Source organism: Orcinus orca, chromosome 2, assembly GCF_937001465.1.
Source record: "Orcinus orca chromosome 2, mOrcOrc1.1, whole genome shotgun sequence".
Taxonomy (NCBI): Eukaryota; Metazoa; Chordata; class Mammalia; order Artiodactyla; family Delphinidae; genus Orcinus; species Orcinus orca.
Genome location: NC_064560.1, coordinates 147,137,175 through 147,154,968, shown reverse-complemented (window position 1 = coordinate 147,154,968; position 17,794 = coordinate 147,137,175). Strand labels below are relative to the sequence as shown.

The 17,794-nt window shown below is 37.7% G+C and overlaps 1 protein-coding gene across 2 annotated transcripts in view; it reads left to right on the top strand.

The window, feature by feature from the left end:
* MIS18BP1 (MIS18 binding protein 1) overlaps positions 1–17,794 on the top strand; it is a 60,757-nt gene that overhangs the window by 11,755 nt on the left and 31,208 nt on the right. For both annotated transcript variants that reach the window (XM_033428442.2, XM_049706885.1), the window contains 4 exons: positions 5,570–5,643; positions 7,327–7,457; positions 12,753–12,840; positions 14,876–15,033. In XM_033428442.2, the coding sequence (XP_033284333.1) occupies positions 5,570–5,643; positions 7,327–7,457; positions 12,753–12,840; positions 14,876–15,033 (451 nt within the window). The remainder of the gene's footprint in view (positions 1–5,569; positions 5,644–7,326; positions 7,458–12,752; positions 12,841–14,875; positions 15,034–17,794) is intronic.

Genomic DNA, 17,794 nt, shown 5'->3' with positions numbered 1-17,794 from the left:
AGGCTTCAGTAGTTGTGGCACACAGGCTCAGTAGTTGTGGCTTGCGGGCTCTAGAGCACAGGCTCAGTAGTTGTGGCTCATGGATTTAGTTGCTCTGCGGCATGTGGGATCTTCCCAGACCAGGGCTCTAACCTGTGTCCCCTGCATTGGCAGGCAGATTCTTAACCACTGTGCCACCAGGGAAGTCCCTGTCTAAATTTTTAAGAGCGATACAACAGTTACAGTTTCGTATCTCAGTGTATTTATTGGAAATTGCATTATTTGCAAATGTTCAGACTTACGAGGAAAAGTTTTAGATGTTGTCTTAAAAATATGAGGTGGATTAAGTAAAAGATTTAAAGACATCTGTTCTAAGAGACCCTACAATATTAATTCCATCATCTCTATAGTACTGTTTACCTCAGCTACTACACAAAGTCCAAGCCTCCCAGGTCTCTATACAGTTCTGTACATGCCTTAGTCTGACCCAGTCTCTCACTCATCTTTAACTCTCCCAACATTACATTGCTCTCTTGAACTCGAGTTACAGCATTAGCAAAATGTTATATTCTCAATCTTCTATGAACATTTCTTAACTTTGCTCTAACTAAAATTATGGCTGTTTCTCTTAAATGGTGGCTCTTTTTTCTCCCATATCCCATATTCTGTTGGACCTAGAGATGATATAATGTGCGTTCCTCTTGTTCCTCATCCTTGTTGCAGGTCATTTTTCCTTCCTTCTTTCTAAAACCACTCCTTCCCCCTCCCTAACTTTTGAAGCATGTGCCATAAGGCTTTACCACTCCCTCTGTCCTTTCGTAGTCATCTACAGTGCAACCTCCTAGTCATGAGCTTGCATCCTGTTGAAGGGTTTTGACACCTGTTACTTTTTCCTGTGCTACTCCTTCTGTCGTCAACTCTTGTGACATCAATATCCATGCAGATAATCTATCCAGCCTCCTTGAATTCTTGATTTTCAGAGACGTTCTCCCTACCAATACCCTCAACTCTAGTCATACCCATCCCTTGTCTTTGCCAGTGCATGCACCAGCTCCTCACTTTCAAGCATCCCACTCTCGCTATTAAATCCTGTGTGCTCAGATCATTCTACCTCTAGTACTTTTCCCCCATCCCCACCATCAATACTCCACCCCACTAAGACAACCTTCAGTTCATCAAATCTTTTCTGTCCTCATTTCTCTTACCTTACATAGAGTCCATGGTCCATCATTATAATCATCCCCTTGACTAAACTCAGTTCTGTTTATTGCTTTTCCTTCTGTCTTCCTCTAGCAAAATTGTAACCCTGGTTAAATTTTACTCTTTTTTTTTTTTTGCTACACATCTGTACCTGAGAAGTAGAAGATGACTGGAACAAAATGTACAACGATGTTGACTAGTCTCATTTTAAATTTGACAACAAACCTTAAATGGGCTCTCAGTATTGCCCATCAGTCCTGCTAGATTTCACTTGTCAATCCACCCCACACTCTGACTTTCCTAGAGGAGTATGCCACTCTTATTCTCTCTTAAAACCTCCAAACCTTCTCTTTCCTCCTCATTCTCAGTTCATTGAGAACCTCATATTCCCATCACCAAGTCTATCAGTCTGTTTGCTGCTATGTCCACATATTCTGTGTTTCCTTCTGTTAAAATGGATGAACAGTTTGTGTTCCTTTTCAAGGCCAGTTCATTTCCTCCTACCACCTAAAGGATTTTGTCCTTCTTCCCTCAATTTTTTCCTCTCTTCTGCATCATTCCCATTAGTATATAAACATGCTGAAACATGACCTGCGTTTTTTAAAAAATATGAAGAAAAAGTCTACCTTCCTTTTACTCCATATCCCACTCCAGCTACCACCCCTTTTTTTGTTTGCTTGTTACAGCAAAACACCTTGAATGAGGTATATGTATTCACAGTGATCATTTCTTCTTATCTCATTCCCTATTGAGCAAGTTCCACTTTGGACATTCATATTCACTACGCCATGAAAATTGCTTTTTTCAGGTTCACCAATGATTTCCATATCATTAAATCCAATGATTATTCTTATTCCTTATTCTGTCACTCATGGGGGAGGTTAACACAGTGAATCAGAACATCCTTCTCAAAATTTTGTATTGCTTTTTTGCTTAGGTTCTAGGAACTCTCTCCTAATTTTCTGCTACCTCACTGGGCACTCTCACTCCCCTTTGCTACTTTCTCCTGTAACAACCTGTAAATGTTGGATTCCCTAGAATCCTAGAAACTGATTCTCTCTAGACTATTATTATCCAGTGCCATAGCTTTAAATTCCATTTCTCTGCTGATAGCTGCCAAATATATATGTCCAGCCCAGAACATTCTTGTAAACCCTACTCACATATGCAATTATCTGTACAGCTTCTCTATTGATACCTAATAGGCATCTCAAATTTAACATTGTGTCCCATATTGGTACAAAGTAATACCATTTCACCAAATACTTAGGTAAAAATTTTAGGTTCATTTTGGGCTTTTTTTTCTATCTCTCTCTTTCTCTGTGTCTCTGTCTCTCTCTCTCATACTGCACATCTAAACTGTGAAGAAATCCTGTTGTCTCTGCTGTCCTGAATCTGACCACTCCTTATTGCTCAACCACTACCTCCTAGTCCAAGGCACAGTAATCTCTTGGATTACTACAGTAGCCTTATAGTCTCCCTGTTTCCACTATTGCCTCTCTCCCCTTCAGTCTGTTTTCTAGAGGCCAGAATCTTTATATATAGGCCAATTTCTACCCAGCAGCCCCTTAATAGAATATTAAATCATGTCACTCCTCTGCTCAAAATCCTCTAGTAACTTCTCACCTCAAGAGAAATCACTGGGACTTCCCTGGTGGTCCAGTGATTAAGACTCCACAGCACTTTCATTGGCTGTGAGTGGGGGATGGGGGGCGCACGGGTTCGATCCCTGGTTGGGGAACTAAGATACCGCATGCCGCATGGCGGCCAAAAAAAGAGAGAGAAAACACTAAACCTTTACCATAGCTTGTAGGACTCTACATAATTCAATCCTGGAGATATCCAGCCTCATCTCATCTCTCTTGCTTACTCTTTTCAAGCTACTGTGCCCTCCTTGCTACCTACTTAGGGCCTTTGTACTTGTTCCCTCTACCTGGAAGAATTACTCCCAGATATCCATATGGCTCATTCCTTACTTCATTCAGTTCTCTGTTCCAAGACCTTCCCTGACTATCCTGTCTAAAAAAAAAAATCCTCCATTTATACTTATTTTTAATATTATCACTGCCTGACATTTTATTATTGTCCATTTATTTGAATATCACCACCACCACTCTGCTTGTTTCCAGCCCCCTCACCAACCCTCACCACCACCACACATACAACACAAATGTTGGCTCTAAAGAGGGTGGCCTTTTTATTCTGTTTCTGGATGAATCCCACGCCTAAACCAGTGCCTGGAGCATAGTAGAGCTCAACAAATGTTTGATGAATGAATATTTGATTTTTTTTCTTAAATAATTTATTTTTGGCTGCATTGCGTCTTCATTGCTGTGCGCGGGAGTTCTCTAGTTGCAGCGAGCGGGGGTTATTCTTCATTGCAGTGCACAGGCTTCTCATTGCAGTGGCTTCTCTTATTGCGGAGCACAGGCTCTAGGCGTGCGGGCTGCAGTAGTTGTGGCTCCCGGACTCTAGAGCACAGGCTTAGTAGTCGTGGTGCCCGGGCTTAGTTGCTCCACGGCATGTGGGATCTTCCTGGAGAAGGGATCAAACCCATGTCCCCTGCATTGGCAGGCAGATTCTTAACCGCTGCGACACCAGGGAAGTTCCGATTTTTTCTTTCTTTTTTTAACAACATAGTTTGTTTTTTGGGTTTTTTTGTTTGTTTGTTTGTTTTATTTTGGCTGTGCGGGGTCTTAGTTGCAGCATGTGGGATCGCTAGTTGCTGCGTGAGGACTTCTTAGTTGCGGCATACGGACTCTTAGTTGCAGCATGCATGCGGGATCTAGTTCCCCAACCAGGGATAGAACCCGGGGCCCCCTGCATTGGGAGCACAGAGTCTTACTCACTGGACCACCAGGGAAGTCCCTTGGTATTTTATGTAAGCAGTATGATACAGGATCATGGAGCCAGAGTTCCTAGATTTGTAACCCATCTGTGCTACTAACTAGCTCTGTGTGATACAGGCAAGTTATTGAACTAGACTTTACAGAGTTTCTTTATCTATGAAATGAAGATAATTGTACCTGCCTCCTAGTGTTATGAGAATAACATGAGTCAGTGTATCTTAGATGCTTGGAACACTGCCTACTGTTAGCTTTTATTGTTAATACCATCTCCATCTGATAGATTCTTTGATACATCTTATAGTTCCAAATGCAGAAGTAGGAAAAAAAAATTTTATTGCCTCTTTCCCAAGTCCTACCTGTAATTTTTTAAATGAATACCCTTCCATTTTAGTTTCCTGACTCAGCATAAAACTACCACAGAATAGTTTGTCTTTATATGTAAGTTTATAATTTTATATATAAAATAAATGGCGACTCAAAGTATGACTTTTATGGATGTATTTGTCATCAGAAATAGTTCATTATTAGATTGTTACACAATAAAAGCAATAATTTCATAACACAGTTGTTCACAGAAATCTTCCTTTATAGTATTGTAGGATTTTACTTGTCCTAAAATAAAGAATTCTCTGAGCTGTTAAGTTGTTTGCTTTGGAATAGAATACTAAATATAGATTACTAGCAGTCACCTTTATAGGAAATTGAATGCAACTCCAAATCAACTTTGCAAAAAAACAAAAAAGCTCTAATTATATAAGGGTAAGAGTGATGGTGAAATGTATATTACACAACTGTTTTTTTCTCCAAGTTATTGGGTCTCTTGTGAGTTTGGGTATTTTAATGGATACCTTAGGATTTTAGGTGTTTTTTTCCCCCTAGTGGTTAAGGGTATTTGACATAAGAATATTTAAAGTATAATTGATTCTGGATTGGAGAGCAAACTCTGCAGTACAACCTCAGTTCAGTCTCTCTCCATTCATCCTTTTTTTTTTTTTAATTAATTTATTTATATTTTGTTTTTGGCTGCATTGTGTCTTCGTTGCTGTGCTCAGGCTTTCTCTACTTGTGGAGAGCAGGGTCTACTCTTTGCTGCAGTGCGCAGGCTTCTCATTGCGGTGGCTGGCTTCTTGTTGCGGAGCACAGGCTCTAGGTGTGCGGCCTTCAGTAGTTGTGGCACGCAGGCTCAGTAGTTGTGGCTCCCCAGCTCTAGAGCACAGGCGCAGTAGTTGTGTCTTAGTTGCTCCATGGCATGTGAGATCTTCCCGGACCAGGGCTTGAACCCATGTCCCCACACTGACAGGCAGATTCTTAACCACTGTGCCACCAGGGAAGTCCTCCATTCATCTTTTGTTCAATTATGTATAAGAGTTTTTACCTTATTGCTATTTAAAATAGAATGTGATTCTTACGTAGATGAACACTAAGGACTCATTTGGATTACTCGTCTAAGTTTTTTCTTTTAATTTAATGTAAATTGATTTTGTAATGCATATGCTACAAGTAATACAAAAAATAACATACTTCATTTTATGCTTAATTAGGTAGTCCAGCTACAGGAATGGATGATTAAAGTCATCAATGATAACACTGCTATATGTGTAGAAGGAAAATTGACGTAAGTATAACTTTTCGGTATTCTTTTAATAAAATTTGTGATAAGATATACTTGTGTGTAAGAGCTTAAAAGGAGATGCATGACAAATTGCATCTTGGTACAAAACAAAGACTTTCTAATGAGGTTACAAACTGATGGCAGTAAAGTAAAATGAGTATGACCATTGTGATTGTAACCAGCTTTCTTGCTTTTGTCTGTTAACTCAAATTATTTTTAAAATAGTGACAGCTCCAATTTGTATACACAGTGCTTTATTTTTTTCAGAGGTTCTAATAAGTGAACTGGTATTATCTGCTTAATTATATATGATTAGTTAATATTACTACATGCATTTCAGTCCAGATTCTCACATCTAAATTGGGACAACCAGATATAAATTACTGATCCAGAAAAGAAATCAAAATATATAACACTTTGCCATACAGCTATATATTAAGTAATCATTGGCACTTTCTGGTTCTCCCGAAAGCGAAAGCATCATCTGGTAAGTGGGCTTTGCCTAGTTCTGCTACTCTATTAGCACAGTTTCCTATTCTTCAAAACTAATTTTCTTAGTAGTTAAAAAAAAATTGTAATAAAAGGTTGTAATAAAACAATACAGTGTATCACTGTTCAAGATACTTACCTGCAAGTTTATAAGTGTATAAAATCTGTCTTGCTCACTTTATTTCTGCCTGCCTTGCACCCGTTTCCTTAATATCCAGAGGCAGCATTGATTGCCCTTGTTGGAATCCCATTACTGCTCTTTACTGGCTGTATGAGTTGGGCAAATTACTTATCCTCTTTTAGTCTCATTTTCTTCATTTGCATGATGACAATAACAGTATGACCTACCTTTTGGGTTATTTTGAGGATTAAATGAGTTAATATTTATAAGACTTTGAGAACAGTACTTTTAGAGTACTATTTAAATATTTGTTAAATAAAATAAATAAAGATAGAAAGAACAGAAGACGAGAATATTGTGTTAAAGTATAATGTATGAATTTAATTCCATTTGACCAAACTAAAGAACTTAACTTTCTTATTTATTACATTTATATTTAGAATGTTTCTTATTAGTTATCTAATGAATCAAAGAATGTTCAACATTTATCTAATACATCTTCATACTTTGTTTTTTTCTATTTTATATTTATTCTTAGTTTCACGTAAGGAAGTATGAAGAGTAGATTTGTGGGTCAGTGATTTGATACTGCAGTTTGTTTTTTCCCAATTTGAACCTCTTTTTGGTACTTTCCAAAGAGGAAGGTAAAGACATTTGGCTATGTAGTGAGGGGAAAAAACACAAGATTAGAATAATCCAAACCATATAACTGCGTGAAAGCTAACACAGTATAGCCCCTGAGGAGAGGGACAGGGAAATCATCCTTTGGAAGCTGAGCATCAGTTGTTAGCACCAGATGAAGAAGGCTCTGCTTTCTTGCTAATGATATATTTTATACTAGGGGTATAGTTTGGCCACAATACAGTTTCTTGGTACTCTGAGGATCACATTAGCCAAGAGGTTGAGTTCTGTTGCAATGTTTGGCCCTCAAATGTTTTGTAACTAGATTAATAGTATTGTAGCTGGAGGGCAAATTTATTACTTTCTGTTATAAATTTACATGCTTATATATGTACATTGTGATTCTTGGTAAAATGTGAATGTTTTGGTTTTAACTAAGCTATTTTTTCTCCTAGAGACATCACTAACATATATTGGCACAGTAATGCAATTATAGAACGGATTAAGCACAACAAACTTAGGACTTTATCAGGCAACATGTATATATTAAAAGGAATGATAGACCGGATTTCCATGAAAGAAGCAGGTAAAAACTGTCATTACTAATTGATGAATTAGTTTACTAAGTGAAACAATTAACCATATATCTAACAGTGATATACATTTTTTTGCTTTTTACTAGGTGTTTTAAAATTATATATCAAAACTAAAAATTAAAAATAAAATTGCCAACATTATGTAAAACTGTTCTGTATGTTGATCCTTTCCTCTGGTTTAATCACTCTTATTGACAGTTTAAGTCCAGTAATTTAAAAAACATTCAAGTCAAATGTTCCTTGTTTGTGAGAAATTGTAAGAATAAATTATAAGAATATAATTTAGCTCCCCAATTCCTCTCTTGTTGAACCTGCCCGGTACAACCCCAGTCCTGATACAATCTAATTTTCTGCCTATGCCTTGTACACAGCTAAAGTGACTGAAGAAAAACACATCTGAGTAGTCCACCTTAAATTTATGATTACCAGCAACAAGTTTTGGTCACTTAGTGCCCCTTGGTATCCTACCATAGCTCCCTAATCCATTCACTCTCCCATCCTCCTTGATAACGCTTTCATATTTTTACACATCTCCTACCTCCCTCTCTCATCTAGGTGGGTAGGGGAGCAAGAAGAGGACTTGAGCAATAGGAACAATCAAAAGAAAACCTCTCCGTCACATTTGCTCACCTGCTTGTATCTGTACCTGCTTTTATTGTGGACAAACTTTCCATGTTCCTGTCTGTGTCCACCTATTTATGCTTCAGCTCCTATCCTCTTTTACTCAAGGATATTACTCCAGTAATTCTTCTTTCTCCTATCAAAAAGAAAAACAAAAAACCCTCTTTTGAGTAAGAAATCAGGGTTGTTAGAATGCATTTGTATTTAAGAGATCATCAACTTAAAATAATTATATATATATACTATATATATATATGTAGTATATATATATATATACACACACACTATGTAACATACATATACACACACGCTATATATAAACCTCATGGTAACCACAAACCAAAAATCTGTAATAGATACACAAAAAAAGAGAAAGGAATCCAAATATAACACTAAAGATAGCCATCAAAAGAAGAAAGGAGGGCTTCCCTGGTGGCACAGTGGTTAAGAGTCCACCTGCCGATGCAGGGGACGTGGGTTCATGCCCTGGTCTGGGAAGATCCCACATGCCGCGGAGCGCCTGGGCCCGTGAGCCATGGCCGCTGAACCTGCATGTCCGGAGCCTGTGCTCCGCAACGGGAGAGGCCACAACAGTGAGAGGCCCATGTACCGCAAAAAAAAAAAAAGAAGAAAGGAACCAAAAACTATAAACACAACCAGAAAAAGTGCTAACGCAACCAGAAAACAATTAACAAAATGGCAGTAACTACTTTAAATGTCACTTTAAGTGCAAATGGACTAAATGGTTCCAATCAAAAGACATAGAGTGGCTGAATGGATAGAAACACAAGGCCCATATATATAATGCCTACAAGAGACTCACTTCAGATCTAAAGACATGCAGATAGAAAGTAAGGGGATGGAAAAAGGTATTCCATGCAAATGGAAATGAAAAGAAAGCCAAGTTAGCGATACTTATATCAGACAAAACAATTCAAAACAAAGTTTGTAACAACACAAAAAAGGACATTACATAATGGTAAAGGGAGCAATCCAAAAAAAAGATGTAACAATTGTAAATATATATGCACCCAACATAGGAACACCTAAATACATGAAGAACAAAGCTAGAGGCACCACACTCCCTGACTTCAAACTATACTGCTAAGCTGCAGAAATCAAGACAGTATGATACTGGCACCAAAACAGCCACATAGATCAACTAAACAGATTAGAGGCCCCAGAAATGAACCCATGCTTATTTGGTCAATTAATTTATGACAAAGGAGGTAAGAATATAATGGGGAAATGACAACCTCTTCAATGAATGATGCTGGGAAAACTGGATATCTACATGCAAATGAATCAAACTAGACTACTTTCTCATACCATGTACAAAAATAAACCCAAAATGGACTAAAGACTTAAATGTAAGACCTGAAACCATAAAACTCCTAGAAGAAAACACAGGCAGTAAACTCGTTGACATATGCCTTAGTATTTTTCTGGATCTGTCTCCTCAGGCAAGGGCAACAAAAGCAAAAAATAAACAGATGGGACTACCTCAAACTAAAAAACTTCTGTACAGCAAAAGAAACTGTCAACAAAATAAGGCAACCTACTGAATAGGAGGAGATATTTGCGAACTATATTACTGATAAGGGATTAATACCCAAAATATACAAAGAACTCATACAGCTCAATATCACAAGAAGAAACAACCCTTTTCCCAAAAAAGACATACAGACGGCCAACAGATATGAAAAGATGCTTAACATCACTAATCATCAGGGAAATGCTAATCAAAACCATAATGCGATATCACCTCATGCCTGTGAGAATGGCTATTATCCAAAAGACAAGAAATAACATGCATTGGTGAGGATGTGGAGAAAAGGGAACCCTTATGCAGTGTTGGTGGGAAAGTAAATTCCTTACAGCCACTAGGAAAAACAGTATGGGAGTTCCTCAAAAAATTAAAAGTATAACTACCATATGATCCAGCAATCCAGTTCTGGGTATTTTTCCAAAGAAAACAGAAGCGCTAGTTGAAAAGACAAATGCACCCCTATGTTCATTGCAGCATTATTTACAATAGCCAAGATACAGAAACAGCTTAAGTGTCCATAGATGGATGAGTGGATAAAGAAGATGTGGTGGGACTTCCCTGGTGGCGCAGTGGCAAAGAATCTGCCTGCCAGTGCAGGGGACACAGGTTCGAGCCCCGGTCCGGGAAGATCCCACATGCTGCGGAGCAACTAAGCCCGTGCACCACAACTACTGAACCTACGCTCTAGAGCCTGTGAGGCCACAACTACTGAGCCCACATGCCACAACTACTGAAGCCCACGTGCCTAGAGCCCATGCTCTGCAACAAGAGAAGCCACTGCAATGAAAAGCCCACCTGCCACAACAAAGAGCAGCCCCCGCTCGCTGCAACTAGAGAAAACCCGTGTGCAGCAATGAAGACCCAACGCAGCCAAAAATAAATAAATAAAATAAATACATTAAAATAAAAAAAGATGGGTGTATATATATATATATATATGTACATATATATATATACACACACAGAAGAATATTGTTCAGCCATAAAAAAGAATGAAATCTTGCTATTGTGACAACATGGCTGGACCTAGAAGGTAATAAATTTTAAGTGAAATAAATCAGAGAAAAACAAATAACATATGATTTCACTTGTATGTGTAATCTAAAAAATAAAACAAATGAACAAACAGAAACAGACTCATAAAGAGAACAGATGCTTGCCAGAAGGGAGGGAGGTCAGGGAATGAGTGAAATAGGTAAGGGAGGTTAAAAGATACAAACTTCCAGTTACAAAATGAGTCACAGTGGTGAAATGTACAGCATGGGGAAAGGACATATAATCCCAGTATTCTAATAGGTTCTGCAGTGAACAATATTCACATTGTTATAATGATGCAAACAATCTTCGATATAATTAAAATTATTGGAAAAATGTGGGGAGAGGGTGAGGAAGGAGAGGTGCAGATGCTAAATCTTCATCTCATAACATTTATAAATTTTAAAATTGCTTTTTTCTTTTTATTGTATCTATATGAGATGCTAGATGTTAACTAAACATATTGTGGTAATCATTTGACAATATGTATAAATCAAACCATCATACTGTACACCTTAAGTTTATACTGTAATGTATGTCAGTTATTTCTCAATAAAACTGGGAGGGGGGGCCCTCTTTTAACCACACTTCTTTCAGCCACTGTTGCTCTCATTTACAGCAAAACAGCTCAGACGATTTGTTATACTTAGATCTAATTCCTCTTGAATTCTTTCTCATTTTTTCTTGAATTCTCTTTAATCACACATTAATCCTCAATTCTTCACCAAAACAGCCTTTATCAAAGTCACTGGTGGCCCCCACATTGCTAAATCCAGTGTACACTTGACACAGTTAATCACACCTACCTTCTTGAAACACTTTCTTTACTTGGCTTCTGGAATACCATATTTTCATACTGCCTCATTCCCTGTTCCTTCTTAGTTTCTTTGCTTATTTTTCTTTCTTCTTTGCCTCTGAATGATGAGATAGACTACAGCTCTTTCTGTACTCAGTGCTGTGCTGATTTCTTTTAGGCTTAAATCTCATTCATATTTTGACAAATGCCAAATTTTATCTGTAACGAAGAATAGTCCCTGAGCCACTCAACTCATTTTCTGTCTGCTTATTTGACATCTCCACTAGGATGTCTACAGGTGTCTCAGAGTTAATATGTCTAAAACGTGGTCTTCTCCCTTAAATCTATATAGCCTACAGTCTTCCTCTCTTTCCATGGTTCCAGTGGCTAGCCAGTTTCCTCAGTTTCTCTCACACTCACATCTAGTACGTCAGTACATCCTACTGGCATTATCTCCATGATATATCCAGAACCCAGGCCTCTGCTGCACCGCTGTGGTCTGGACTTTCCTCATCTTTTGTCTGAATCATTGCTGTAACCTCCTAACTGGTGTCATTGTTTCTCCCTATGTACTTCCACAGATTGTTCTCACAATAGCAGCTAATTCAGTCCTGTTAAAGTAAGTCAAATTCTGTGACTCCTCCACTCAGAATTTTTCTATAGCTTCCCATCTCACCCAAAGTAAAACACTCGGTTTATAAAATGACCCCAAGGCTTTATAATCTCCCCCAACTACCTCTGTTACCTATCTGAGTAGCCTCTCCTCACTCCACTTCAACTACACTGATTTCTTTGTCATTCTACAAACAGGCCGGGCACACTCTTGCTTCATACCCTTTCACTTTGTTCCCTCTGCTTCCACTGCTTTAACCCTATATTGCCACATTGCTCACTCCTTCGTGTCCTAGGGCTTTACTCAAATGATGCTATTTCTGTGAGAATGTCTCTGTCCTTTTTTGAAAAGCTGCCTGCCCCCTTTCTCCTCCTTTAGAATGAACACACTGGTATCCCTATTCCCCTTAACTGCATAATTTTCTCCATAGCATCGATGACCATCTAACAAACGAGATGTTTTACTTATTGGTTTGCTTTCTGTTTAGAAGCCAGTTTTCATGAAGGTAGGGATTTTTGTTTGTTTTGTTAACTGCTGAATCCTCAGTATCTATGACAGTGCCTGGCACATAGTAAGCAATAAGTATATATTTTTAAATTATTTAATGAATTAATGACTTCACTTTAAAATCTAGACTTTCAGGTAATTTTTGTTTGTTTATCATTAAATAGGTTACCCAAATTATCTCATAAGGAAATTTATGTTTGGATTTCCAGAAAAATGGAAAGAGTACATTGATAATTTTTTAGAACAGTTAAGGTAAAGTACCTTCTAACTTTTTAAAAAACAACTTTATTAACGTATAATTTACATTTGATAAACTGTATCTTTTAGGAATAAAATTTGATGAGCTTTTTACAAATGTATATACTCATGTAACCAATGTAAAGTGGTTTTAATTTGTATTTTTGGAAATGGCAGTTTTGAAGCTGTCTTTGATCACAGACTTTGAGAAGGCAGTAACACTTTACTAGAACTTCTGTAATATGGAATAAATCTAAAAGGAAAATAAAACCTTTGATGTATTTCAAGGAGTCATCCACAATCACTTACCCTTTAAGAGGCATTTAGCTGTTAAACATGAGTCTGAAGTTCTTGATCTTTTTTTTTTTTAATAATTTTATTTTATTTGGCCGTGCCACATGGCGTGTGGGATCTTAGTTCCCTGACCAGTGGTCAAACCCATGTACCCTGCATTGGAGCGTGGACTCATAACCACTGGACCTCCAGGGAAGTCTGGTCTTTTTTTTTTTTTTTTTTTTTTTTTGCAGTACGCGGGCCTCTCACTGTTGTGGCCTCTCCCATTGCAGAGCACAGGCTCCAGGCACCGGATGCGCAGGCTCAGCGGCCATGGCTCACGGACCCAGCCGCTCCGCGGCATGTGGGATATTCCCAGACCGGGGCATGAACCCGTGTCCTCTGCATCGGCAGGCGGACTGTCAACCACTGTGCCACCAGGGAAGCCCTGGTCCTTTTTTAATTCATTCATTCCCTCAGTAGTTACTAAGTGTCATTTGCTTAGCAGACACTGTATCAGCCTTGGGAAAACAAAGAAGAATTTGATTACTTTTTTTTTTTTAAATCTTGGTTGGTTTGTTTGTTTTCTTTGTACTCTTTTTTTTTTTAATTTTTGGCTGTGCTGGGTTTTCATCGCTGCGCGCAGGCTTTCTCTAGTTGCAGGGAGCGGGGGCTACTCTTCGTTAAGGTGCGTGGGTTTCTCATTGTGGTGGCTTCTCTAGTTGCGGATCATGGGCTCTAGGCACATGGGCTTCAGTAGTTGCAGCATGCAGCCTCAGTAGTTGCGGCATGCGGGCCCTAGAGTGCACAGGCTTCAGTAGTTGTGGCCCGCAGGCTCAGTAGTTGCAGCTTGTGGGCTCAGTAGTTGTGGTGCACGGACTTAGTTGCTCTGCGGCATGTGGGAGCTTCCCAGACCAGGGATTGAACCTGTGTCCCTTGCCTTGGCAGGTGGATTCTTAACCATTGGACCACGAGGGAAGTCTGAATTTGATTAATTCTTGCCCTTAAAAACTCATAGGGGATAGGTTGTGTAAGTTGACTAATCATGTCACAATGTAATAAGGTATAACTGGGGCTGGCAATTTTTTTCTGTAAAGGGGCAGATAGTATTTTCATGGGTATGTTGCCTCTATCACAGCTACTCGACTCTGTAGTGAAAAAGCAACATAGATAGTACTGAAAAGCGAGAGAGAGGCATGGACATATATACACTACCAAACGTAAAATAGATAGCTAGTGGGAAGCAGCCGCATAGCACAGGGAGATCAGCTCGGTGCTTTGTGACCACCTAGAGGGGTGGGATAGGGAGGGTGGGAGGGAGGGAGACGCAAGAGGGAAGAGATATGGGAACATATGTATATGTATAACTGATTCACTTTGTTATAAAGCAGAAACTAACACACCATTGTAAAGCAATTATACTCCAATAAAGATGTAAAAAAAAAAAAGAGTGAATGTGGCTGTGTTTCAATAAACTTTACAAGAACAGACAACTGGCAGAATTTGTCCTGTAATTTTCTTATAATATCAGCTTAAGTGGGAAATACAAGAGCATAGATAAGAAGAACTTAAGAGGTCATTAAGATGTTATACTTAAGTTGTTTGTGGGAGGAAAAGCGTAGAAGCCATGAAAGCTTACATAATGTAAGATTAAAGGTAATATGCTGGGGGAAAAAGCTTTATCTGAGGGACTTTCATTTATTATTTATGGGTTTCGTTTTTTGTTTTTGTTTTTTGAGAACCAATATTAGAGGAAAAATACTATACTTGTTTTTAGGTCTTGTGAAAAGAAAGGAGGAAAGGCCAGACAAAAACAGAAAACTGAAAGAGTTGTTCCTGACATTCGAAAATCAATGAAAAATGATGCAGGGGAAAAAAAACCAGAAGTCCTCCAAAGAGCCACTGCCACTTGTGACCTTGATTGTGATCATTTGGGTATGTTTGCTCTTTTCTTCTCTGTTGGTATAGTGGTAAATTTTTACCTGAGCTCCACACTGTTTAATTGTTTACAGTGAATTTAGTATTGAGTTCTTGACTTATACTGCCCTAAAATTCCTGGGTTTTTTTCACTGCTTAAGAGGAGAAACTGCAATGTAGACTGCCTGTAGTCAGCATTCAGCTTACTTCATTAAATTATACCTTTTAATTAGAATACCAAGAACACTGATCAACATAACAATGAAAAATGATTGTTCTTTCAGTTTTCTAGACGCAAGGTATTTAGGCTGCCAGCTTACCTCAGACCTATATTACAGATACCTATATTTTTGTACTAACTATTATTCCTGTTAATAGACAAAACCAGTTTGCTTTCATGGAGGTAATGGCATGTCTTTTTGAATGACCGTTGCTATGAAGGTAGCTGGCAGAACTGTTCTGTGTCAACTCTACCAAAACTATAATCTGCCTCACATCCACCCAACCCCAAGCTGAAAAAAAGTATTTATAGTCCTTTCTAGATAATATAATGAGTAAAATTCCTAGACTCTGTTGTATAAATTTATGCCAATTCTACCTTGATCTTACAATGAAGAGTTTTACAGAACTTCAAGAGTTCAGGGCTGCTTCTGCCAGAAACATAGCACCATACTGGATATAAATGTACCTGTATGTCACTCCCCACCCCACCATACCCTATTTCCTGTCCCCCACCCCCATTGAAACTATGCTCATCCTTTGTAGTACAGAGAAAGGAATAAATATGTGGATGACTGCTTCATACAGCTAGCAAAAATTCACTCCTTAACTGTTGATCCAGTTCCTTCTCAATCCTTCATTTTATCAAAAGTCATCCTGTTTCTCGCGAATTAGGCATACTGCTTGTTGTCTTTGCTAGACCTCTTCAGTATTCTGGAGTCCTGGGGCTACAGCACCTGCTATATACTTTTTTACTCTGAAATTTAAAAGATCCCTAAAAGTATATCTAACTTTGAATTATTTATTAGTCTTCTTTAGTCTTAGGTCTTATCATCTCCCTACCCCCACTCCTTCCTTTCACTTATAGTACTGTTTTTCAGGAATTAGAGTCAAATTGTGAGTATTACTGGTAAAGTATTTGAGAATACAAATGTAAAAGACTAAAGTTTGATAATTTACATGCCCGCTGTGTCCAAAGGAAAATCATTCAACGAACATTTTTAAAGCATCTTCCATGAACTTTGATCTATGTTAGCTGTTAGGAACTTAGAGATGAATAAAATGAGATGCTTTTCCTTGAGAAGCTCAATTTAGGGGAAGATATTACTGTATTCTGTTTTGGATGTATCATTTTTCCAGTGTGATTCATTAGATCATTGTTTTGTGAAACTATTAAGACAGTGAGTGTCTTCTTGTCACATACATTATTTTGAGTGGTGGTATTTGATGCTGTTATTGTTTGTATTATCATTATCATTACACTTTCCATGAGAAAACCACTGAAATATAAAAAAAACCACATCTAACATTAAACAACTGAGGTTATGCAAAGGTGCCAACCAATGATAATTTAAGATGATATAATTGCGTGTGTGTATTTTAATGATTTACCTAATGTTTTGTATATTCTGTAATCTATATATTATAGTATTGCTCTTAAAGTACTTTATATATCTCTGTTATTATACTTAACAGTATATTGTAAATGATTATAATATCAGCCTTCCTCACCATACTGTAATAATCTCAAGAGCAAGGGGTACCATCCATTGTGCATCTTCAAGTACAGACTTCTATGAACTTAATACCATAATTTAGTTTTGTGTAAGTGTGGATTTTCAGAGTAATTTCATTGAAATCCTGCCTACCAGAATTTAAAGAACCTTTTCTCTACACATTAGCAAGTTTAAAATTTCATATTGAGTTAAATTCATCAGCTTAATAGCACTTTTTCTTATCTTATTTCTTCTAGGTGAAAAGAAATGAAAGTGAGGAACATTTATAAGTGTTTAAAGAAGTAGAGAGGAAACAATACTAACACTATTAACTTCATACAGCTTAGGTTGAAGTATCCAGAATGGTCTGAATCTTTATTCAAATTATTTAATAAAATGAATAAAAATACTCAGAATAAAAAGGTTTTGTTCAAAATTAGAAAGTTCAAAATTTTCACATTTCCAATTGAACTTTTGAATCATGTTTATATGAGGAATTAGAAGAAAACTCTTCCTTCATAATATGAAGATACATGATTCCATTGAGAAATCATGTAGAAACTTTCCTGATTACTTTTGTCTAGTGCCACTTCTCCATGAACTATAATTTAGAGGCTTCTTTTTTCCCCAGCATTCAGTATTACCCATCAGTCTTTCATTTTGTCATTCATCTTGTAAAATGGCACATAATATGTGTAGGTTGTTGGAGTACTTCACTATGATGATTGGTGTGATGATTTACAATTTGTATATATTTATAATTGTATAATTTAAAGTTAAAATTAGTTTGGCTTCTGGTTTCCTAAGTTTCAAATTGGAGAGTTTCTCTCATTTTAATTTGCTTTCTTTAACCAGTGACACAGTATAATAAAGATTCCCAACTTCTGCTTTGGTTGTTAGTCCATGATGCTTCATGGAGTTTTGGGGGATTCAGCAAAAATGTACCTCTGTGACCACCGCTGGGGATGCATATGGGGCCATGCAGATGGAGTTCCATGTTTTCCTAACTCTCCTAAACCAGGATAGCTTCTGTTCCATATATTACATACCTAGTAAGGTTTTAG